The sequence below is a fragment of the Myotis lucifugus genome, unplaced genomic scaffold (assembly GCF_000147115.1).
Source record: "Myotis lucifugus unplaced genomic scaffold, Myoluc2.0 scaffold_727, whole genome shotgun sequence".
Classification (NCBI taxonomy): Eukaryota; Metazoa; Chordata; class Mammalia; order Chiroptera; family Vespertilionidae; genus Myotis; species Myotis lucifugus.
Window position 1 is genome coordinate 62,093 of NW_005871775.1, and position 24,669 is coordinate 86,761.

At 46.4% G+C, this 24,669-nt stretch overlaps 2 protein-coding genes and 1 long non-coding RNA gene across 4 annotated transcripts in view; 1 reads left to right on the forward strand and 2 right to left on the reverse strand.

Annotated features, from left to right (window-relative positions):
- Positions 1 to 781: 781 nt before the first annotated feature.
- LOC106694952 lies at positions 782 to 1,287 on the reverse strand. Its single transcript, XR_001346033.2, has 2 exons — positions 1,172 to 1,287; positions 782 to 1,073 (listed from the first exon to the last, which is right to left on the reverse strand). It is a non-coding gene; the product is annotated as an uncharacterized LOC106694952 (long non-coding RNA).
- N6AMT1 (N-6 adenine-specific DNA methyltransferase 1) lies at positions 1,159 to 8,945 on the forward strand. Of its 2 annotated transcripts, XM_006105814.3 has the most exons (6): positions 1,159 to 1,451; positions 3,409 to 3,495; positions 4,575 to 4,665; positions 5,535 to 5,618; positions 7,104 to 7,245; positions 8,161 to 8,945. In XM_006105814.3, exons 1-6 carry the CDS (start codon positions 1,243 to 1,245, stop codon positions 8,292 to 8,294), a joined length of 747 nt encoding a protein of 248 aa, XP_006105876.2. In that variant the 5' UTR covers positions 1,159 to 1,242; the 3' UTR covers positions 8,295 to 8,945. The 2 variants fall into 2 exon arrangements, with proteins under 2 accessions (XP_006105876.2, XP_023602521.1); XM_023746753.1 differs by lacking the exons at positions 1,159 to 1,451; positions 5,535 to 5,618 and adding an exon at positions 1,474 to 1,766.
- A 5,158-nt stretch (positions 8,946 to 14,103) lies between these two features.
- LTN1 (listerin E3 ubiquitin protein ligase 1) overlaps positions 14,104 to 24,669 on the reverse strand; it is a 48,167-nt gene continuing 37,601 nt past the window's right edge. Inside the window, exons 26-30 of the mRNA XM_006105816.3 lie at positions 20,544 to 20,712; positions 19,334 to 19,554; positions 17,201 to 17,395; positions 15,711 to 15,878; positions 14,104 to 14,166 (exon numbers count right to left, since the gene is read on the reverse strand). Coding sequence (XP_006105878.1) covers positions 14,104 to 14,166; positions 15,711 to 15,878; positions 17,201 to 17,395; positions 19,334 to 19,554; positions 20,544 to 20,712 — 816 coding nt within the window. The remainder of the gene's footprint in view (positions 14,167 to 15,710; positions 15,879 to 17,200; positions 17,396 to 19,333; positions 19,555 to 20,543; positions 20,713 to 24,669) is intronic.

The following is a 24,669-nucleotide window of genomic DNA, read 5'->3' on the forward strand; positions in this document are numbered from 1 at the left end:
AGGGACCACGCTGGGCCCAGTTGCCTTGGCAACGAGAACAAAAATGAAAACGCGTCTGTCCCAGTGAAGAGACTGGACTGACTCGCACACCGTGTGTGTTTCTCGGCAGATCCCGGAGGGAGGAGAGTAACGTGGGGCATCGGGCGGGTCGGGCCTGGCTGCGGGGACACCAGGTCCAGCCCCGGCGGGAGGCCGGTCCGGTTTCCGGTGAAGGCGCGGCGGGTGCTGCGGGGAAGCCGCTCCGCCGCGGAGCCGCCGCCGGGCTCTGGGCGTGTTCACAGCCGACACCTCGCCGGTTCGAGACCTGCCGACGGCGGGGACGGAGGAGCAGAAAGGGCTCCGACAGAAGCCGAGGAAGCCGGGCGGCTGTGGCTCCTGAGAAATGAGACCCAGCCACACAGAGAGTCGCCGGAAGCCGCCCCCGCCCGCCCCCACCCCGCACCTAGCAGCCCCCTCTAGACCCGCCGGCTGCCCCGGGCCCCGCCCGACCTCTGTCCCAGCGGAGCCTCCCTACCCCGAGGTCCGGGCCTCCCGCCGCCGTCCCCGTTCGGCTCCGGGCGCCCAGCACGGCCCCCTCGGCTCCCGCCTCCGGCTGCGCCCCCACCCGGCCCGCCCTCCACGGGGCCTCTTAGTCCTCACCCGAGGACATGGCTTCTCCACTGGTTTTTATGGAGAGAGGGAGGGAGGGAGAGACATCCTGTGAGAGACGCCACACCCCGCGCCCAACCGGAACCGAACCCCGAACCCAGGGCCGCGCTCTAACCACTGAGCGCACAGCTCGGGCCGCAGGACTTTCTCCGGGACCTGCTGCCGGTCTCACGGCCCAGCTCCATTTATTATTTCACGCACATTTTTCTAACGATCCGAGGAGACATGTTTATCCGACAAAATTGATCGTTGGGTTTGGGTCTCTTCCTGCGCCTCCGATTCTGTTCCATTAATTGATCGATTCGGCCCGGCCGGTGTGGCTCAGTGGGAGCGTCCATCCCGTCAGGCACCGGCCGCGCTGTGGGTCCGACCCCCGGGCGGGGCCTGAGGAGGCGGCCGCTCGGTGACGCCCCCTCCCCCTTCCTCTTTGAAACCAATGAAAACATTTGTTTAAAAAGTAAGATTTTGTAACCACGTATTTTTCAGTTCTTTGCTGACCAGGAACAGAGGTTTGTAAACGCACCATAAACGTTCCGCTCCGTCAGAAACGACTGATGACTGTCGGGCGCGGACCCAGGGAATGAAACAAACTCCATGTTCCAGGAGCATTTACTCCGACCGGCCGTCACCGGCCGCGTCACCGGCGCCTGCGCGCGACGCTCCGAGGAGATGGCGGCGCGCGGCCTCCCCACCCCCGCGCACCGGCACGTGGGCCGCGGCGACTTCCGCGACGTGTACGCGCCCGCGGAGGACACCTTCCTGCTCCTGGACGCGCTGGAGGCGGCGGCGGCCGAGCTCACGCGGTGCGAGTGGGCGGGTCCCCGTGGGCCCGCGATGGGCGTCCCGGCGGCGGCCCGGGTCCCGGAAGGGCCGGAGGCGCGGTCGGCCGGGCAGGTGACCCCGGAAGCCGTCACCGCGCTCCCCGGAAGCAGGAGCGAGGGCGCCGGGGTCCGGGTGTCGGTACCGGAGCTGCGAGCGCTCCGCGCGGCCTTTCCGGGCGGCCTTTCCGCACCGGCCCCGCCAAACTCGCTCCCCCGCGGCTCAGCCACGCGACCGGGAAGCGGGGCGGCGCCGCCGACTTACCCGGAAGCCCCGCGGCCCCGGGGCCCAAACAGGAAGTGAGGTTGAGGGACCCGGATGGGAGGCGTTTGGGGGGTGTTTTGTGTTAATTCTCACTGGGGGACATTTTCCCATTGAATTTTAGAGAGAGAGGGAGGGAGGGAGAGAGGAAAGAGAGAGGGAGCGGGAGAGCGCGCTCAGTCCGTCGCCTCCCACGGGCGCCCCAGGGTCGGGCCCTGGACGGAGATGACCCCTGACCCCTGACCCCGCCAGCGCCCGGCCGGGTTCTGACCTCTGCGCCCTTTGAAGCCCCGATTCGCATGCGGGGTGACCGCCGCCTGGATTTTTCATTGAATTGTAACAACTTCGTGACCTGCAGCCTCCGTGGACCTAGCACCTTACGCTCATCACACCGACCTGTTGAGATGCTAGAAACCTGACATTTAATGGCCGCAAAGAATGGATACCGACATTGTCGACGTTTTAAATGAAAGGGTCTGGGTATTCAGATGTATTTAAAAATCCAGCCTTGAAGTGGCTTTTCTCAGGATGAAACCTGGCTGGGTTTTCCCACGTATAAAATGGCACAACTATGGTTATAAACTAGTTTTTCATTGTAAACGATGGAATTTTGGGGTTTCCTGAAATCTAGACTAAAATGGTGCGGTGTCGTAAGTGATGACATAGCAGCGATTTACAAGCACAGACTGGGCTCCACGCTGTGCTGTTGGCAGATCTGATTCCGTTTTAAAGTTTTGGAGATTTCTGGTCGTGGAATTTTAGGTATTTATGAGACCATAACAGTTTATCTTTTCAAATATCAGCTGCCTGGTCAGACTCAGTAGCTCTTCCCGTAGCATAAAGGTTTGTCGGATACGGGACTGGCTCCTGGTTAGGAACCCCGAGTTTTGAGGTTGGGTAATTGGGGAGCTGGGTGTCAGTGAGCCCCCCTAAATCCCCCAAACCTGTTTCTGTAGTGGGGATACTTGGTGCTTTGACACCATATATGTATGTAGTTATAGGCAAGGAAATACATTTAATTGAAAGACAAAATACAGAATGGAGATGTTCTTAAGAATGACAGTCTTAAGATTATTACTAATATTCTAAGATCCAGTACTTCAGTATTTTCCCAATTTAGTAATCAGTACAAATATGGAATTTCTTTGCTGCTCTAAGTCTGTTATCTGTAGCATAGGGTAGCTTTCCTCCCCTAGGATATGCTGATGGATTTATGAGTGTTACATACTTTTAAATGATATTAAGAGAAATGTCTTTCATAAATAAATATTGTAATAATCTATCATTTTAGGACATGCAACACTAGGAACTTCTCCTGGAAAGAACTGATGTCTTTCATATTAAAATGTCTAACCCTAAACTAACATTATTTCATAGTTTTTATGTAATGTGCTATAGAAATGAGTTGAAAGCCATCTATTATATTACTATGTTATGGACTTAGAATAAACTACATACCCAAAATTTTAACAGTTTTGAGCTATGAATATTAAATGAGGCCAAAACAGTTGTCAGAAATTAACTTATTTATAAATTTCTTTTATATTTGTATATTTTTGTGACACTCTGTACTTCAGGTGAGTGATAATAGGGGAGAAATGGATTGAAAGTAGCATGAGAGTCATTTTCTGTGACGTGTGTTTCACTGCAGCTGTAGTGATGCGACTTTCTTTTGTTCAGAGTGGAGCTATGCCTGGAAGTGGGATCGGGGTCCGGAGTGGTATCCACATTCCTAGCCTCCATGATAGGCCCCCAGGCCCTGTACATGTGAGTGTCAGGATGTCAGAGGCATCCACGTCTTCCACTAAGAGATTCACTGTAAATACTTTCAAGTGTTGCTTGAATGAAATCATTTTTGTAATTAGATAATATGTATCTGATGGTGTCTGTTTAAATATAGTAAGGACTCAGATTGCACATGAACTTCCCTAAAAATTATAACGGAGTGTTTTATTCCATCAGAATGGATAATTATAGAAGCTGCATAAGCATTTTAGGTCATCTCTAAATTTGAATTTTTTTTAGGTAAATAATTTATCACAAATGAATTGCAAGTTACCAGAATCTTTTTTGAGAAAATTTGAGAACATAGAAATTATAAAGATAAAAATTACCTATAAATGTTGCCACATGGTTGCTTCAGTTTTTTTCCTGTTTCTTATGTTTTTCAATTAATATGGTATCATGAGCATTTTCCTTCCAAAAATTCTTTAAATTTCATTTCTGATGGCTGTATAGTATTCCTTCATTGGATTCATAATTTAATAAATTCCTTCAGGTGTGTGTGTGGTTATGTGTATTTTACTTTTGCACATTATCCTATATAATAAAAGGCTAATATGCAAATCGACCAAGCAGCGGAATGACCGGTTGCTATGATGCCCACTGACCACCAGGGGTCAGACAGTCAATGCAGGAGCTGCCTCCTGGTGGTCAGTGTGCCAGAAGCCAGGGTCACAGCTGGTGAGCGCAGCTGCAGTGGTGGGAGCCTCTCCCGCCTCCACAGTACCGCCTCCCAGTGGGAGCAGGCCTAAGCCATCAGTCGGACATCTCCCAAGGGCTCCCAGACTGCACTGTGAGAGGGCGCAGGCTGGGCTGAGGGACCCCCCCTGCCCCGCCCCGCCCCCCCCACTGAGTGCACAAATTTCGTGCACTGGGCCTCTAGTATCAATATAATAGCCTTTCTTTTTAAATCAATGTAATAAATCTTTATTCTTTTTCTACCATTATTAAAGTATTCAATTTTTAAAAAATCTGCTCCACATAAAAGGAATGGAATACTTGAATTTTTCAGAAACTGATCTGTCTCCTGGGCATGGAACATAGTCTTTCTTTTCTGTTTGTAGGTGCACTGACATCAACCCCAAAGCAGCAGCTTGTACCCTGGAGACAGCACGCTGTAACAGAGTCCATGTGCATCCGGTCATTACTGATTTGGTGAGATGTTACTCCTTGCCCAATAATAATTAATTTCCTTTTCAGATAAGTTAAGGTCCACAGGATTTAAGTCAAAGATACTTGAGTGATTAATTTTTAACCCAGTAAGCAGGGTATCACAGTTGATAAATTCTTGACTGAGACAATACTCTTTGTCACAGTTCACGGGGGATGTCTGTTGGCTTGTATATGTCAGGCTCTGTCTGTCACGGTGACAGCATCCAGTTCAAACTGGCTTCAGTAGAGTGGGTGGCTTCAGGCACAGCTGACTCTAGGAACTCAGGTGCCATTACAAGCGTCCTTTTCTTGGGTCTGACCTCCTCTCTCGTGGCTCTGTTCCTAGGAAGTCTTCCTTGATGGTAGCAAGATACTTGCATGTCTGTATCTTATTTTTCAGCAACCCCCATGGAAAGAAACCCTGCCTTCCAGCAAAAGCCCCAGAATGAGCATAGCTTGCATTGATTGGGTCATGTGTCTTTCCCTCAATCTGATGTCCAGTTCTCCTGGTTGTAGACAGTAAATGCTTGGCTCATAGGCTGCAGCTTTCAAGCTGTGCAGTCTGTACAGGACAGATGTACCGATTGGACCTTCTTCCTTCCTTCTTTCCTAAACGTGCAACCACGTGTCAACATGTGGGCTGAGGAGCTGAGACTCCTGAACATCATCTTCATTCTGATAGTCTTATTTCCTTATTTTTAGGGAAATTCATATAATCTTTATCTGAGTGAAAATGTAAGAATATTCATCTCCATTTCTGTTAATTAGTGTGGCTTAACACATTTTTCTTTCTAAAAATATGAGATATTTTTAAAGATGGTTGGTTTAATTTATACTCTGGTTTGAAAGTCTGACAGTTGTTGAACATTTAGGTCAAAGGCTTGCTACCAAGACTGAAGGAGAAGGTTGATCTTCTGGTGTTTAATCCCCCATATGTAGTGACTCCACCTGAAGAGGTAAGACGTAACAGAATTTAATCGTTAATGCTGTCTGCTGCTTCCTTTCTAAATGCAAACAGATTTCATCATTTGATGTCAGCCGTGGATTAACACAAACTGCTCTGATTCAGCTGACCCATCTCCATCCTTTAAAATTCCATTCAAATCAGGCCATGGTATTTAAATTCGTGTGTGTGTGTGTGTGTGTGTGTGCATGCCCTTTAATCCCCCTTAAATTCTAATAGGAATTCTTTTTGAAAGTGTTCGGTTTCCTCCTCTCAAGGATATTGTGAGGCAGTGGGGGCAGGAAAAGAAGGAAATTATGAAGATAAGAAACTTAGAGGTTATATCCGGGAGACATAACATACAGGTAATAGAAGTGCATGCAGAAAGTTGTGGCTGTACTTACTAATGTATCTAGACACACAACATGGGTGCTGTTGGTGTGTGCCCCTGATCTGCACAGGATCAAGGTCTGGTACCGCTCAGAGGTGGGCCCAGGCAGCAGGCAGGGCTTGACTCCTCCCTCCTGATGGACACCTCCCTCCTCTGGGTAGAAGAATGTGGGTGGTGCCGGCTGGTCTTCCCAAGGGGCACCTCCACCTGGCTGAGCATTCCTGGGAGGCAGAGCAGCAGGGTCCAGCCCAGAGGGCGCCTGTCCACCCAGGAACAGAGTGACGAGAAGGGCCTGGCCAAAGCTGCCTTCCCAGGCCCTTGTCCACACCCCACGGTACTTGGTGCAACATCCAGAAGATGGGGTCCACCGAAATAAGGGAGGAAACATGAACCTGGAAAGGAAGGAATCATGGGAATGCCAAAACGGAGTCTCTAGGAGGAAAGTCGGACAAAACAGAGGAATGCGTGAATTTCCTCGTGATTAACTTTGTGGAAAGTTGTATATTGAGGTAGATATGGGAATAACTTAAATACAAAAGAAATTAAGCAAGTGGACACGTTGAATGTTCATCAGTAGCTATATGTGATTATTTTCCATCATAAAATGTTTTCCAGTCCTTAAAAGCAAGTTAGAACTCGATTAGGTCACATGAAGAGATTTCATAAGGTATTGCATAAGAAAAATATACATAAGTATACATAAAATCGATGGCTAGACTATTCCCTCATTTTTTCCCCAACAGTGGGAAAATTAATTTTTTATCATTATTTTCTAACTTTATAATTGGAAACGATTGTTTTCCTAATTTTACAGATAAGGGAGGAAAGGAATTCACAAAGACTACACATTTATACGTCACAAAGGCTAAGGAATGGTGGGGCTCAGATTAAATTTTGCGCCTTTTGTGTGGCAGTAAAATACAAAGTACATACTTGTTTGATGACTGTTACTTGTCAAAAAGATTAAGTTTGAGCCTAGCTGGTGTGGATCAGTCTCTCCCTCTCCCTCTCCCCTCATCTCTGAAATAAAAAAAATATATATTTTAAAAAGATTAAGTTTGTGATTCTAAATGTAACGAGTCAAAACAATCTTTCCATTGGTCACAGGTAGGAAGTCATGGAATAGAAGCAGCTTGGGCTGGTGGCAGAAATGGTCGCGAAGTCATGGACAGGTTCTTCCCACTGGTTCCAGATCTCCTTTCGCCAAGAGGGCTATTCTATTTAGTCACCATTAAGGAGAACAATCCAGGTAACACAGACCCCTGTCAGAGACTGCACTCTGCAAAGTAACCTGGGATGTTAGTATAATCAGCTGACAGATAACACAGACAACACATGTTGGAAGAGGGGTTTGTAAGAGGTTGTTGGGGGGTTTTAACAAGTATTGTCTTGTGGTGGGGATGGCAGTTTCCCCCTAATTCCTAAACTAATATTCAAATACATATTCAAATACAAAATCTTCAGTTTCTTCTTCTGACACTTCACCCTCCATATTGTGAATTCTCCTCCTTTAGTCTTCATGCCCTTGAAAATTCTGCTATGTACGTTTAGCTCATCTGATGGTATGGGTGTTTATGCCTTAGCTTTCAGATTACTTTGTAACTAAATTGACCACGATTTTCCTTTTTCTCTACACCTCAGAGTTTGATTTTTTTATGTTATACCTTATATCCTCAGCCCTTCAAATCACATTATGATTACTAGGTTTTTGTTTTTCATAACTCCATTTTCTTAGTTCACTCTTCAGTGTTGTTTGTAAAAGGGAAGGTTTTGCTTTTCTCAATGCGCCTAAATGAAATAAGATATTTTATTTACTACCATTGTTCCACGTTACTGTACACTTGGCCCAAACCTTCATTGACATTTTCTTATCCAAAGGGAAGGATCTGGGCAGAGAATGGAGCTAAATAACTAAAAACCTAATTATTGCTGTAATAACAAGCAGGCTCCACTGCAGCGCAGGCCATTCCGTCTGGTTAGAATTCTCAATAACACCCGTGTCAAGTCCAAGTTCACTGTAGTAGAATCCTGCTTGGGGTGCACTGTTTTCTCAGATGAATATAATTTTTAAATAGTCTATTATTTATTAAACCGTTTAGCAATCATACACACTTCACCAAATGATTCAGTTGAATTTTACCTTTTGTTTTAATTTCCATTTTAGAAGACATTTTGGAAACAATGAAGGTGAGAGGTCTGCAGGGGACCACCGCACTTTCCAGGCGAGCGGGCCAAGAACTCCTTTCAGTCCTGAGGTTCACCAAGTCCTCACACAGTGTCTGCTCCACGTTATACTGAATAATATGTATTACATTGAATATACATATGGATATAGTAGTATATATGTGTGTGTGTGTGTGTGTGTGTAGATAGGCTGAATGTATTCACCATATTTTGAAACAAGTCATTTTTTGGTTAACAAGTGAAACTGTCAGAAATCTGTCAACTAGAGAAAGGTGACAGGGCTGGGCATTATCTGTCACCTATGAATCAAGCCAAGGAAATATGTACATTATGTATAATTTGCATTTACATATAAAAGAGTTATATTAATATGAAAGGACATTCATTTCAGCATTGCCTAAAATAGCAAAGCAAGAAGTCAACCAATGTGTCATCATAAAAGGGGCTGGTAAAGTAAGTTACAATATGCCCAGGACACTGAATGTGAGTGACATCCAGCCATCCGACGACTTGGAGCTGTATGGCCTGAACCAGAAGGGGCTCATGATATACTATTCAGTGAAAAAAGCACAGTACAGAACAGTATTGTCCTGCATGTAAAGTTCTTAAAGACCCACAGAGAGGGTAGGTTTGTCTGTGCATATGAGAGTCTTAGATGACATCAGGTGGGATGGAGGAACTTTTGCTTTTTTGTAGTAGCATTTGTACAAGGATAATGTATTATATAATTTTTTAAACTTTTCAATGAAAAATTTTTAAAATTTACTTTCACATGAGTATTGTTTTCATTCTAAGTAGAGGCCCGGTGCACATGCACCAGGGGGGTGTGTCCCTTAGCCCAGCCTGCCCCCTCTCACATACTGGGAGCCCTCGGGGGATGTCCTAGTGACGGCTTAGGCCCGCTCCCTGCTTCCCTTGGGGATAGGGCCTAAGCCGCAGTCTGGCCTCCCTTTGTGGGAGGTGACCGGGCTGATCAGGGGAAGGCACCAGCCCCATCACCCCGCTGCCGCAGCCACTGCCAGTCACCGCAGCCAGCAAGGTTTTTTCATCAACACGGACTCCAGTCCCTTCACCATGAAAAAATGACAATTTTCTTTAGGCATTTTCAAGATGTGTCTTTCATATAATAATAATTTCTTTATTATTTTTTTTTATCCTCACCTGAGGATATATTTCCATTGATTTTTAGAGAATGTGGAAGAGAAAGGGAAAGACAGAGAGAAACATCAAAGTGAGAGGAACACTTTGATTGGTTGCCTCCTGCATGAGCCCTGACCTGAGCCCTGGCCAGGGAGGAGCCTGCAACCTAGGTACATGTCCTTGGTCAGAATTGAACTCAGACCCTGCCATCGGCAGGCCAAGGCATTATCCACTGAGCCAAACCGGCTAGGGCAGGATATGACATTTCTTAGCCCTCCAGCAGCAGACCTTCGTTTTTTTCACCAGGAGTGTGGTGAAAAACCCTAGATCACCTTTTTGGATTCTTATTACCCAAGTTACTAAGAATATTACCAGTGGTATACAAGGAGCTTAGCCAATGAGTGGTCAGAAAAGGTGTTTCCCAGGGCACCAGGCAGAGACCACGCAGCCTCTCATTATTGTTAATTGTTGACTGTTAACTCTCCTATACCCACCGATGCAGGCAAAAAAAAAAAAAAAAAAAAGGTGTTTCCTCTAGTTCACACCAATCGCCGGCTTGCCCCCCTCCCCCCCAGGCCTGATGCCTCTGGCCAAGACGTCAGGCCTGGGCGAGGGGACCCCCAGATTCCTCCGATTGCCGGCTCCGCCCCCCACCCAGGCCTGACGCCTTGGCCAGAGGTGTCGACCCCCATCACCCTCCTATCGCCGGATCAGCCCCTTGCCCAGGCCTGATGCCTCTGCCAGAGGTGTCAGGCCTGGGCAGGGGACCCACATCTCCCCCTGATCACCAGCTTCTGGGGCCGGCCTGTGGCCTGGGATGGCGGCTCGCGCTGGCGGCTGCACTGTCCTGCCCTGCCTGCAGTATGCAAATTAGCTGCCATCTTTGTTGGTTAATTTGCATATCACGCTGATTAGCCAATGGGAGGCGTAGCGAAGGTACGGTCAATTACCATGTTTGTCTATTATTAGATAGGAAGGATGCCTTGCTTTCATTCTCCTCCCTGGTAAGATTTTCCCTATCTTTTATCCTTTACCATATATTTGTTTTCTTTTTGCATATATATTGCAAATTGCTATACATTTTTTCTTAGACCAAGGAGGATTGTATGTCAATAATCTGACCCCTCAGGTGCAGTCGAGGAGATGCCTACCCAAGGGAAGTCGGAAGAACAGGGTGGAGGACTCTTTACTCTTCAAGATTAATTACAAACCCTTTTTAAAGAAAAAAAAAGTGTAGAACAGATAAATAGGTCAGTGGAACAGAATACACCTGGGTATTTGGCGGCATGAGAAGGCGCAGGAACCTGGGGACGAGATACCGCTTCATAAGTGATGCTGTGAGAACCAGCTATCGATATGGCTCAGGAGTACCGTGGTCCAGCAATCACAACATTTATTTCCAGGTGAATTAGGCATAGAGTTTTTTTTAAGCCCCGGGTAACGAACAAAACTTTTAAAAAAAGATTGACAAATTTGACTAAACCTAACTGAAAAATTCTGTACAATTAAAGACAGCCACAGCCCTAACCGGTTTGGCTCAGTGGATAGAGCGTCAGCCTGTGGACTCAAGGGTCCCAGGTTCGATTCTGGTCAGGGGCATGTACCTTGGTTGCAGGCACATCCCCAGTAGGGGGTATGCAGGAGGCAGCTGATCGATGTTTCTCTCTCATCAATGTTTCTAACTCTCTATCCCTCACCCTTTCTCTCTGTAAAAAATCAATAAAATATATTTTAAAAAAAAGCAAACATTATTTAAAAAAAAAAAAAATAAAGACAGCCACAGACCACATGATAGCCAAGCCCTATAGCCCGGCCACTGTGGCTCAGCTGGTTGAGCCTTGTCCCATGCACCAAGTCACCTGTTCAATTCCTGGTCAGAACACATGCCCTGGTTGTGGGCTCCATCCCTGGTAGGGGGAGTGCATGAGGCAGCCGATTGATATTTCTCTCTCTTCCTCTCCCTTCTCTCCTGAAAATCAATAAAAAAATCTTTTAAAAGTCAAGCCCGGTACTTGAAGAAGCCCTGTAATAGATAAACATTATGATCAATAAGATAAACTCACAAAACTATGACCAATAAATAGATGAAGACTCTTGACAGCCAGGTAAATGTAAATGAAAACAAAGACCTACTATTTCACAGCTGTGACCAGAAGAGGCAGCGTCTTGTAAGCCTGAGTGTTGGAGAGGAGGAGGGAAAGCAGGGGCTCATGGGTGCACACTCCCTGGAGAGCAGGCAGCCACCAGCTGCCGTCCATGCGGGGCATTTACCCAGCACATTTGCACGAGAAAACACATCAAGAATGCACACTGTTACAAATGGCAACGAACACCAATCGGAATGACCATTAGTGGGGGAACTGGTGAGTAAACTGATGTAATCTGACCCTAAAAGGTAGTTATGTTGAGTTAAAAAGCAAGTTACAAAAAATAACATACAAAATCACAAATATGAATTTTTTAAAAACCACTACATATTATTTATGAACACAACACGTGGTAAAGTATAAACTCTCCAATAGGAAGGAGTCCCACCAATTTCCATTTAGCTCCCAGGAAGGAGAGAGGGAAGGCCTCAGAAGTACAAGAGAGTAACATTTTATTTCTTTAAAAATTAGAAGCAAATGTGGCAAAATAGTTTGTGAAGAGCACAAGGGCTTTATATTATTACTCTGTATATTCGACATACTTTGTAATTAAAAAGAATTTTAATGGGCACATATGGCATAACAACCAAATAATAAATTAATTATTCACAGCACAAACTTATTTACTAATAACATTAATTATTTAAGCTATGGAAACTTATGTACATACATTAGAGCATGTGGTACAGAGAGTTAAAAATAAATCCTAAAATTTGCAATTTACATTAGGATTTTAAGTTAATAATTTTGCTAATGGGCTTTGACTCTCATGCAGGTTAAAATGTCCCTATGCTATAATGTAGGGGTGTTCTCTAGCGTCGCCAAAGCTCTACTAACACAACTGTAACCAGCGTGGTGCTCCGAACTCCAGGCTCATTTCGGAAAGCCCTCTCTTTGGCAGGGAACAGGAGCAAGCACTATTTACACGTGTATTTACAGCTCAGAGCGACGTGAGGCGTCTGGGAGGAGCGGTGCCCACCTGGTCACAGGGCTTCACTGTGGCAGGGCCCGAGTCCCGCTGGCAACACTGCCCCCTCCCTCCCTCCATTTCCTGCCTGGGGTTTGGGTCAGAGGCCGAGAAGTGCCAATACTGGAAAAGTTATAAACAAACTCTCATTATAAAACAATCTTTAAAGAAAAAGTGTGTGCCTTTGAAAGAAGTAACGCAGTCCTTTGGGAATACTGTGTCAGAGACCGACCTGGGAAGAGCGGCCGTTTGAAGAAAGGGGTTAAGAAGAGGTAGTAGGATTTCGCTACCTGCACTTCACTTACGGACTCTCTGAGCCCCAAGGCGGTAGGACAATAAATACTAAGAAGAAATTCAGGAGACAGACAGAACCGGGTAGGACTCCGCACCCACAAACACAACTCCAGAGATCTGAAACGCACGTAATACCTCATTCTCGACTACAATACTCTGATCACATTCATATTTCAACAATAACCATTTTACCCATTTGATGGTGAACAGTTGTTTTATTAACATGAATTGCTTTTGCCAATTAAACATTTGCAAGAGATGATTAGCTGATCTCTCAAGTGACCTGGCTGCTAGATATGCTAATATTCCCCAGGGATGAAAGATTGCAGTGGAATTACTCCAAGTTCCAAACCTCACACTTTCTGCTTCGGGCACAGCTTTTAGGGTAACACTGCTGTGATAGAGGCAGGTCTCACGACTCCACGTCAGCCTGTCATGTTCCCTTTTACTTGGTACTAAAACCTTAACTTGACTGGAAAGTTTAGCTTCCTCAAATCTAATTTAATGTAACTTTGGCAGTATGAATAGCAAAATTCGCTTACAAAACTGAAAGCCACCTACAGCATTACTTTTTGTTTTTAATTTCCCCCATCACCAATTTTAAGTTTCAGGACCACTCATTCATTTCCTCCTCCCTCTCACAGAGGGCTAGATGCCACTCTGCTTCATGAAGAAAGTAATCTGATTCCTGTTCTCTCAAACTCTCACGTAACTGAGTAATAATTCATGGGCAAGTCTACAGTCCGGATGTCATGGCACACGAAAGTCTTCCACAGCAAAGCTCGGTGTCATGAGCTCATGGTCTGGAAGTCAGAGCCCTAACAACGAAGGCGTGAGGGCCCGAGGACTTGCTGACGGAGGACTGCAGAGCATGCTTCAAACAGCTCAAGACAAACTATATTGATAGCTTAGTCATTTTTATCATTAAATTAATCTACAAACAGCAGAATACTAATTAATTTCGTTTTCATAACTAATAAATAAGTCTTAAAATATTGCTAGGTATAAATCATCCCTCTCAATTCATTTGCCTCACTGGACTGTTCTAGAACATAGATCAATGCAATGCTTTCACAAATTCCAAATCTGTAATTTAGGGGTTTTCCATATTTATTTTTAAATATATAAAGAGATTAAACTATTTTATAAATATTTTCTCTCAAATACGTAATATACGTATGTAAAAGAAAAGGTTCCCAAACTGTTACAAACCAACCTAAAGGTAAGTAGACCCGATTGCAGGGCCATTGCATTAACCAAGGGGCTCCCCCAGCAGGTCCGTCTAAGTACGCTCACTGCCTCCGCACACCAGCGCTTCCGGGCGGCCCGTCCACTGCCTTTGCTTTCCTTCAGGGTCACTTCCGGGGGGAAAACCTCAGAAAAAGGTCTCACGACAGAGTGGACACGTGGACTTGTTGCTAGATGTAAACCATTTGTACTGAAAAAGAAAAGGTTTTAAATGTTAGAAGAACTTTTCAAAGAGCTGTCATTTTCCATATACATCTAAAGTAACCTTAAAACGATACAGTAAAAGAGGGAGACTACTGTACGCTCCTCCCACTCATCTCCAGATCAACACACGCAGAGTCATGTACAAAGGCTACAGTGTGGTTCTTCCCACCAAGGCTCATGCACATGCCACTGAGCCGGCCAGGAAGACCTCCAAGCAACTAAACGGCCACGTGACCTTTAAAAAGAGCCAAGAGGGCCCTGGCCAGCGGGGCTCAGTGGTTGAGCGTCAACCTATGAACCAGGAGGTCACAGTTCGATTCCCAGTCAGGGCACATGCCCAGTTCTGGGCTTGATCCCCAGTGTGGGGAGTGCAGGAGGCAGCCAATCCATGATTCTCTCTCATCATTGATGTTCCTGTCTCTCTTTCCTTCTCCCTTCCTCTCTGAAATCAATGAAAATACATTTAAAAAAATAAAAAGAGCCAAGAGCTCTGATGCAAGACGGCGCTCAGTCTTTTCAGTCTACTTTATGGTCTAGATCAGGGGTGGGCAACCTTTTTGTGAGTGCGTGCCCAAACCAGCAAAATCTCTGACTCAAAACTCTTCTGCGTGCCAACCCTAATTTTTCGAGAACATGTTACGCCAACTTGATATCTCTTAAGGTGTACGTATGTGAATAACCTTGAAGAAATAATAAAATTCATTTGAGCGACAAAAACACAGTATATGATGATGAAAAATACATTTATTTTTTAATGTATACATGTACACTGATAGTCCGACAGAAAACTTTATGACTTGTTTGATATTATCAGTGGGACTTTTGCTGCTGCATCACTGATGACAGAGATTTTACATCAGGTTTTTATTTCGTGACCTTCAGAGATATGCACGAGCTACTACTGTCATCCTTCAGGCTACTCCTATTACGAGACTTAACAAAATTCATCACTGAGAACAAAGATTCACAAGCGTATGTGGATGAAACCAAAACACTGGTCGGATCTAGGAAGGCAGAGAGAGTTAAGGCAGAGGCATAGAAATTGCTCTTCCCCTCTCTCGTCAATCCTTGTCTATGGTCTTTAAGATAACTTGTTATGTAAAATTATTTATTTATCTAAGATGCACCTACACTGAATTTATCTGAAAAATAAAAAAGTCAATATTAAGAAAAAAATTGTAAATGGAAGATTATAAGAGAGGGTTTCACGTGCCAGCAAAAGTTACTGGCGTGCCATATTTGGCACTTGTGCCAGGGGTTGCCCACCCCTGGTCTAGATCTTATAAGACCACCTATTTTTTGAGTGCTGAGACCTGTTTTAGAAACATCCAATGATTAAAATGCTTTCATGCTACCATTTCTCAGTAATTTACTATTTACTTTGTACAGATTTTGAAAAACCATCTTAGTATGTCTCCCATTAACTACAATTAAGAGTTTATTTTTCACTGTTTTCTTTTCCAAAGTTAGATATTATACATACACATTATACATAAAATAATAAATAAGTTAATTTCTTTTTAGACTTACCAAACAGGCTGAGTGGAACTTCTTCTTGCATGTTCTACAGGCTTTTTTGGGAAGAGAATAGTTGAACCCATGGATGACTGAAAAGCAGATCATGCAATCTTCAACACCCTCAAAGCGTTTGTCTACATTATTTTTCCATAACGCTAAGCCTTCCATAATACTTCCATTCTGTTAACAAGAAGAAGAAAAAAAAAGAGGAATATACAATGAAGACAACCAATCAGTTATTTTTATTCAACTTCAAAAATTTTAAAGTTGAGTTATAACTTGGAGAGAAGAAAATCTGTTTTGCTATATTCACATCTTTTAAGTTTTATGAATATTGGTTTTCAAAATGACCACCGAAATTTTGGAACAGATAAATCTTTCTCCAGTAAAGACAGGAATTAAAAAAGGGTTTTGCATCAATACTTCAAAGTTCAGTCTCAGCTTGTTGCTTTATGAAACTCTTAGTAAGTCAATCATTTAGATTTTTTCTGAATTTTAAACTAAAACAATTTTTTTTTAATATATATTTTATTGATTTTTTACAGAGAGGAAGGGAGAGGGATAGAGAGTTAGAAACATCGATGAGAGAGAAACATCGATCAGCTGCCTCCTGCACACTCCCTACTGGGGATGTGCCTGCAACCAAGGTACATGCCCTTGACCGGAATCGAACCTGGGACCCTTGAGTCCGCAGGCCGACACTCTATCCACTGAGCCAAACCGGTTTGGGCAAACTAAAACAATTAATCATTTTATCTTCCCTGCTGCTGATTTGTTCCAGCTCTACAAATTGGTGAATATATTTATTTATTTATTTATTTAAATATATTTTATTAATTTTTTTTACAGAGAGGAAAGGAGAGGGATAGAGAGCCAGAAACATCGATGAGAGAGAAACATCAATCAGCCACCTCCATCACACTTCCTACTGGGGATGTGCCCGCAACCAAGGTACATGCCCCTGACCAGAATCGAACCCGGGACCCCTCAGTCCACAGCCAATGCACGATCCACTGAGCCAAACCAGTCAGGGCAATATATTTATTTTTTAAAAAGTTTTCTTTACTGTGCAATATTCACAATGTGTAAACAAAACTAGAGAAGACTTATAGGTGTTTAAAAGTCAAAGGTCTTTAAAAGTACTGGGATTTCTATAACCACAGAAGGAGAGTTGAAATGTTAGACTAAGCGTAGCTTGGAAGACATTCATCTGTCCGGCATCTTACCAAAAAATTCCATCTCTAACCATTTCCTTAATTACCATGTATTGTTCTGTACGTTTATAATGTCAATAAAGTCAAATCAATTCCTCTCGAACACCAGAAAGAGATGAACATGAAACCTTGGCAGGCGCAAGTCGCTCAGGCACATATCTGTGCCCACCGAGGAGCCAGAATCCCCACCTCCAGCTGAGGCAGGAGAGATGTGTGTTCAGTGTCACTGCCACGGCAGGAACCAACGAGTGGGCCTCAGTGTGGAGGCCACGTGTGTGCGGGACCGACCTGATGGGTGAGGTAGGTGCTCAGCTGCAGCATCCAGTTCCGCCACTGCTGCACGGCCACGCCCACGCGCCGCCCGCTCTCCACGGTGATGGAGCCCAGCGGGTAGTTGGAAGGCAGCTGGATTATCAGCTCAATGACGATGTCCTCAATGCTGTACGTAGCCATCACTTCTCGAGTAGTAGCTCGAGCCTTAACCTGCAACACACGAACAGTAATATTTGTTTTGTCAAATTTTCTTTCCTTTTTTTTCACTCAAAAAGCATTTCAATAGGTTGACTATTAGCAGCCAAAGTTTCCATTCAAGCAAAATGCAGGTAAACACATTCACTTATTGGACATCTATATTTAACAAGTACCTGACACAGTCGTCCCTCGGCACCCACAGGGCAGCTTGGCAGGACTCCCCTGCCCCCACGAGTCCCTCTGTCCGTGGGTCCACATCCCTGGAACCCAACTCCAATTTTGGACCCGAGGCTGCTGAGCCGTGGACGAAGAACCCACGGATGAGGAGAGCTGAGTGTGTTTTATGGTGGTTTAGGACAGTCCAAGTGCATTTTACTGGAAATTCACTCTCATGAAACAGTGTATTTTAGCCCTGGCTGGTATGGCTCAATGGATAGAGCATCAGCCTGTGGACTGAAGGGTTCCACGTTTGATTCTGGCCAAGGGCACATGCCTGGATTGAGGGCTTGATCCCTAGTAGGCGCCGTGCAGGAGACAGCCGATCAATGATTCTCTCTCATCACTGATGTTTCTATCTGTCTTTCTCTCTCTCTTCCTCTCTTAAATCAATAAAGAAATATATTTAAACAACAACAACAAAAAACCAGTGTATTTTATTTTATTCTACCAGCTTCACCATATGACACCAGTTTCTGACCAGACAAAGCACAGATGGGTTAGTCATCACTGCTTGTCTTCGGGCATCAAGTGCCACGTGTCTGCCCAGCCTCCCTCTGCTGCGGATTCTGAATTTCCCAGAAGAACACTCACCCCTGGTTCTGGTTTCCATACAGCATTGCACACGCAACGTGAAACACCAATGACCCCCGGCCCCAACAACTCGACTCTCTGACGCCCGAATCTCCAGGCTGACACCACAGCGTCACCTTAAACATCTCCTCTGCCTCCTCCCAGCTATTCAAGCTGGGGTACATTTCCACCAAATTCCCCGCCCCGTCTACATTCCCACCAGCACTGCCCACCAGGCCTGCCCCACGCCCACAGCTCTGACGCCAGCACTGCCCACCAGGCCTGCCCCGCACCCACAGCTCTGACGCCAGCACTGCCCACCAGGCCTGCCCCGCACCCACAGCTCTGACGCCAGCACTGCCCACATGCCTCGACCCCGCACTACTCAACAGCCAGGTTTATATCACAGTCAGTCAGAGCAACTGCACAGATGATAACGCCACCCGTCACCCCCTCAACGGAAATTTGTCAGTGGCTACCCAGGACCAAATACTTCAGACTGTTCTGTGAGGCCTTTCCCAGCGTGACCTAACCCCTTGCAGATCCGCCCGCTCCCTGACAGCCGCCTGCAGGAGCCTTCTCTCCCTGGACACGGTTACTCGTCCTGCCTCGGGCAACTACAGAAGTTCTCACTCCCAGCCTTTTGCTTCTGCCACTGTTTCCCTGCAGCGAATGCCTTTCCACACGTCTCCCCAGACCAACTCCTGCCCCTTACAGCGCCTTTCTCCATCGTCTCCCCTCCCTCAGCCAATGGTCCTCGCCTGGGACCACACTCTTCCCCTCCGTGTGCCACGTTCTAGTCTCAAACACAACCCGTGGTCGGTGTCTCCCCTTCCCTGACCAGATGGCACGTCCCACAGGCCAGGCCCTCGCTGTTGACCACACTGCTTGCACCAAGCCCGGCACCTGGAGGTGTCCGATGTATATTTTACAGGAACTGATGAATATTCAAAAGCTCCTTGGTGGGGGCTAGTGAAATTATGCCACTGTTCCAATCTATGTATTAATATGAGATTTGACTTACAAGAGTCAGAGAATACAGCAGCAATTCCTGTAAATTCTAAACCAACGGTCACAATTGTGATACTCAACTCACTACAGATGTCAGACACAATCAATATTTAAATCACCTTTCTAGAAAAAGTTCAAGAGCATACTAACCGTCATGCCACTGAACAGCTGTGTACTTGTCTGCACAGCAGCTATTTCCTGTAGAGAAAGCACGCTGCTGACGTACTTGCTGGTGAACCGGTCGACAACATTGAAGACGCGCTTCTCGCTGCTGTTCCACCACAGCCGGACCATGGCGGGCAGGTCCTTCAGGGTCATGTGGTAGACGGAGCAAGCCAAGTGCGGGATGTGGTACGGAAGGGTTGCTGTTTCTGAGGGAAAAGCAAAGTCTTCGTCAGCAGCGTGTATCTCGGACACAGAATAACAGACAAAGACAAGGACTTTCCTAAGAAAATCCTAATTCCTCCCATGAGGACTAGAGCTCCTAAAACAAACAAAGAAGCCGGGATGCTACCACATTAGCTTTTTCTACATATTTAACATGAACCACGGCAAAAAGAAGATTCCAGCTGACACGGGAAAATCTGCCTGGAAACAGCATTCTGCATTTCACACGGAGAGTCACAGGTAATATGAAGCGCTGCCTTCAAAGGGGGGAATAGAAGATGAAAGGAGTCGCACCACCTTTACTCCCAGCATCACTGACGTATTTACGCCAAGTCCTAGAACACCCACCTCAACCTCACAGTCCGCCCTCGGTGCTCTAAGGCAGTGGTCGCCATCCTTTCGGACCTCACGGACCACCAGCTGGCGACCACTGCTCCAAAGGTTTCCTGAGTCTAAGGCATTTAACAAATTATTCCGAAGAATCAGTTACAACGGTAGAACAGCCTGAACCCTTGGCTAAAACCTGAGCCTCCACAGTGAAGGAAAGAACTCATACTCGTCTTTGTTCCCCGACGGCAGACTACTGACTCACAGGCCTACAAACCATTATCACACAACAAATACTTGTTTACAGAGTAAAATGTAAGTCTCAACAACCTAGGATTCAAAAATGTCTTTAATTCTTAACAGCGTTATCCACAAGGTCACACTGAATGTCCTACTTAGAGAAACGTGGAAGGCCTTGCACCCAGGCCCCATCTGGGGCTGGGCTGCACCCTCAGGTCTGAACCTGTCCCAGGAGAGCTCACATGCATGTGCGCACACATACACACATGCACATGCACACAAATCACACACACACACACACACACACACACACACACACCATACACACACACCCCACACACATACATGCACATACCACACAAACATGTGTGCACACACACACAGGCACACACACCCCCTCACTGACCTCTGATACTCAGCTGGACCTCCTCCGTGAAGAAGGTCTTGGGCTCCTTGCTGGGCTCAGCAGCTGCCTCGGTGCAGGTCGGGTTTTCGGGCATGAGCCTGAACAGGTGATAGAGCAGTTTATTTAAACTCTTTGTTTTCCGGAGGTACATTGAATACAGAGCCCGAAGCTGGTGGAAAGCAAAAATGTGTTAGTAAACCCAGTTTAACCAAGAGCAGTAGGTAACAACAAATCAAAGTAGAACAGATTGCACAAGAACAGTAAGAAAAACATCAGGGGACATATGTAATACTTTCGACAACACGACCTTTACAAGACATTGATCTGAGGACTCGGAATGACACAGCAGAGTCCACAGAACAGAGGCCACATCCTTACTCCCCAATGGGCCATGTGACGGCCCTGCCTCCTTTCCTCATAGACCGCAGACCTGCCGCTCCCTCCTCACGCGACACGTGCTCGAAGGTCTCCCTCTGACAGTCTCCCTGGGAGGCTCACCTGCACTTGGAGTCCGAGCCGTGGAAATCCACTCGCCACTCCCCAGATGACTCACTCACTCTCCCGCACCTTCCACACATTCCTTCCACACCACAGGCCCTCGTCTCTGGAAACCTTGCTTAGAACCAATTCCATTTCCTGGCGGACCCGCCCCACCAAGACCCTGCAGTGCCCCTGCAGGACGGCACCGCCAGCGTCTGCCTGTCGCTTTAGGATCGGGGAGCTTCAGGTAAAACCAGGGATTGCTGGGTTCTTTTATGACACAGGAGAGCCTGGCACCACGGGGGCACTGCGGGCACCGGTGAAGCCCATCTGGAGAGCTCCTTGTCCCTCAGGTCGCAGTACTTGTCATGTGCTCACATGGCTTTACCTTGATTTCCTCCATGCACCGCACAGCTCCTCCCAGTACAGACGCTGAGGGCTCAAATGCGGGGATCAAGCCATAGGGTTTCGAACCGATTCTTAAAATACGTTGATCCAAGTACCTTTACCATGGAGCATTCTGGGGGGCACTACCTTGACCAAGTACCACACTCAGTGTCACCAACAGGAGGCCTGGTCATGCTGAGCCTCTCGGGGACACGGTGAGACACAGTCCCCTGGGCAGAAGCCCTCCTGCTGAAAACCAATCGGCATCTAACTACCAGTAAAGTCAGAGCCGAACTGTAACCATCTACAAAATAGCTGACCTGGTGAGCGACCAGAGAGAGAAGAAAGGTGGGGAATTACTGAGTAAAGAAATATGACAAACCAACGCAAACAAGATCCTCGATTAAATCCCAAGAGAAGGAGATTAAACTATAAAGGACATTTACTGAGAAATGTGAATACAAATTAGCTAGTACCATTGCATGAAATTCATTTGAGTGTAATAGTTACATTGCACTTAGGTATGAACATGTCCTTGTTCTTAGAAGATACATGTTTATTTATTTATTTTAAAAAATATATTCTTATTGATTTCAGAGAGGAAGGAAGAGGGAGAAAGAGAAACATCAATGATAGGAGAGAATCATTGATCGGTTGCCTCCTGCACACCCCTTTCTGGGGATGGAGCCCACAACCCGGGCCTGTGCCCTTAACTGGGAATCGAACCTGGGACCCTCCAGTCCGCAGGCCGATCCTCTATCCACTGAGCCAAACCAGCCAGGGCAGGAGATACATGTTTAAATACTTTTGGTAAAGCATCATGATGTTTGCAACTTACTTTCAAGTAGATCATCAGGAAGAAAGTGAATACAGAGCAAGTGTGAAAGTGTCGGAAAAGGATACATGACTTCATGAATTATTCTACTTCTAACTTTAAAATTTTTCAAAATATAGAGAGCAAATTTTTTTTTAAACATTGTACAACTATACTTTTTACTACATGGAGGTGGAATAATACATTTGTGTTGTTTTTTTAAAAGATATTTTTATTGATTTCAGAGAGGAAGGAAGAGGGAGAGAGAGATAGAACATCCATGATGAGAGAGAATCATGGTGGATCGGCTGCCTCCTGCAAGGCCCCCACTGGGGATCGAGCCCACAACCCAGCATGTGCCCTTGACCGGTATCGAACCTGGGACCTTTCAGTTCACAGGCCAATGCTCCATCCACCGAGCCAAACCGGCCAGGGCAGAAAGGAAATTTTAAAAAATTAATCATACATATCAATGCACTTTTAAAACCACACACATCTTACCTAACAATCCCACTCCTAGGTAAATAACACCAGAAATAAAAACGTGCACACAAACATGTCCACATGAACGCTCGCAGCCGCGCGAGTCACAAGAGCCACAAGTGGAACCTCCTGAATTCACCAGCAGGTGAACGTGCTACGCTCGCATGTGGTACGTGAACACGACGTGGAGGGCCATCAGCAGAGGAGACTCAGCCACAGAAAGGCCTCCAGCCCTGACACCCGCTGCTACCGGGTGGCTCCTGAGACTCGAGCTCAGGGAAGGAGGCAGACGCAAAAGGCTACCTAGAGGGTGTCCCCCAAATGTGCACACACTGTGAGTAACTATTAATTCCAATGGGTCAAATCTGAAAAGAAAAACACCAACTAAGCTACCAGCTGTTGAGTGTGTAAGACAGCCTTCGGGACGCCCTGTACATAAAATGCCCACAATCGGCAAATCCAGAGATAGAACACAGGTAAGTGGTTGCCAGGGGCTGAAGGGTTCGAGAGGAAATGGGAACTGAGGACAAATGAGCGAGGGTTTTTTTACATACACTCACACACACAATCTCACACACACAATCTCACACACACAATCTCACACACACATACACTCACACACACTATCTCACACACACAATCTCACACACACAATCTCACACACACAATCTCACACACACATACACTCACACACACAATCTCACACACACAATCACACACACATACACTCACACACACATACACTCACACACACAATCTCACACACACAATCACACACACATACACACACACAGCTTTGGGGCTGATTAAGGTTTTTGTGGGTTTTAAATTCTGTTATAGGATTCACCTAGTTGTGTTATTTGGTGGGTTACAGTGGTTTATCTGTCCACAGCTCAGTTCAGTTCCAGGCTTAGCAAAGCCGCTGGGCAATTCTCTGTGCCCTTCCCACACTCTGGTTTAATGAAAAAGATGGTGCATGGCCATTTTCCAAATTTCTGAATATATGATGACAAGACCAAAATTCCTACACATACGGGCCTCAATTTAGGACAATTTTTTGAAATGAGCAACATTTTTAAGGAAACAAATGTAAAAGTCCAACAATGAGCTCTTGAGGTATGTCACCAGCAAATAACACGGAGCTCAGGCCACGGGGGAGGCTCAGGCTACAGTGAGGCTCAGGCCACAGAGAGGCTCAGGCCACGGGGAGGCTCAGGCCACAGTGAGGCTCAGGCCACGGGGAGGATCAGGCCACAGGGAGGCTCAGGTCACGGTGAGGCTCAGGCCACGGGGAGGCTCAGGCCACAGTGAGGCTCAGGCCACGGGGAGGATCAGGCCACAGGGAGGCTCAGGTCACGGTGAGGCTCAGGCCACGGGGAGGCTCAGGCCACGGGGAGGATCAGGCCACGGTGAGGATCAGGCCACGGGGAGGATCAGGTCACGGGGAGGATCAGGCCACGGGGAGGCTCAGGCCACGGGGAGGCTCAGGCCACGGGGAGGCTCAGGCCACGGTGAGGATCAGGCCACGGGGAGGATCAGGTCACGGGGAGGCTCAGGCCACGGGGAGGATCAGGCCACGGGGAGGATCAGGCCACGGGGAGGATCAGGCCACGGGGAGGGAGGCCTGAAGAGAAACCCAGTGATTTCGACACCGAGGTGGCTGCTGCCCTGTGACCTGGTTCCCGAGATACAAAGGCAAAGATGCGCCTGGTGACAAACTTGTCCCAAGAGATGGGTCATGCGCACAGCGGACCCCTACGTAAGCATTCTGAAAATGCACGTCGGAAAGGAGTGCCTGCACTTCCACTGAAGAGGGAAACTACGTCTTCTAGGAGGACTTGTCCTATTAGACTGATTCCAAGCCTCTAGGAATTCTCAAATTCGGTACCTGCCTAGAAGATTTTAAAAACAGGTAAGTAAACTAGAGTATATTTTCCAAGTAAACATGACGCTGCAGAGTAA

Coding starts and splice junctions, on each gene's coding strand:
- N6AMT1 (XM_006105814.3), top strand. CDS start 1,243: ATGTTCCAGGAGCATTTACTCCGACCGGCCGTCACCGGCCGCGTCACC. Junction 4,666..5,534: donor ATCCGGTCATTACTGATTTG/GTGAGATGTTAC, acceptor TTGAACATTTAG/GTCAAAGGCTTGCTACCAAG. Junction 7,246..8,160: donor CATTAAGGAGAACAATCCAG/GTAACACAGACC, acceptor TTTCCATTTTAG/AAGACATTTTGGAAACAATG.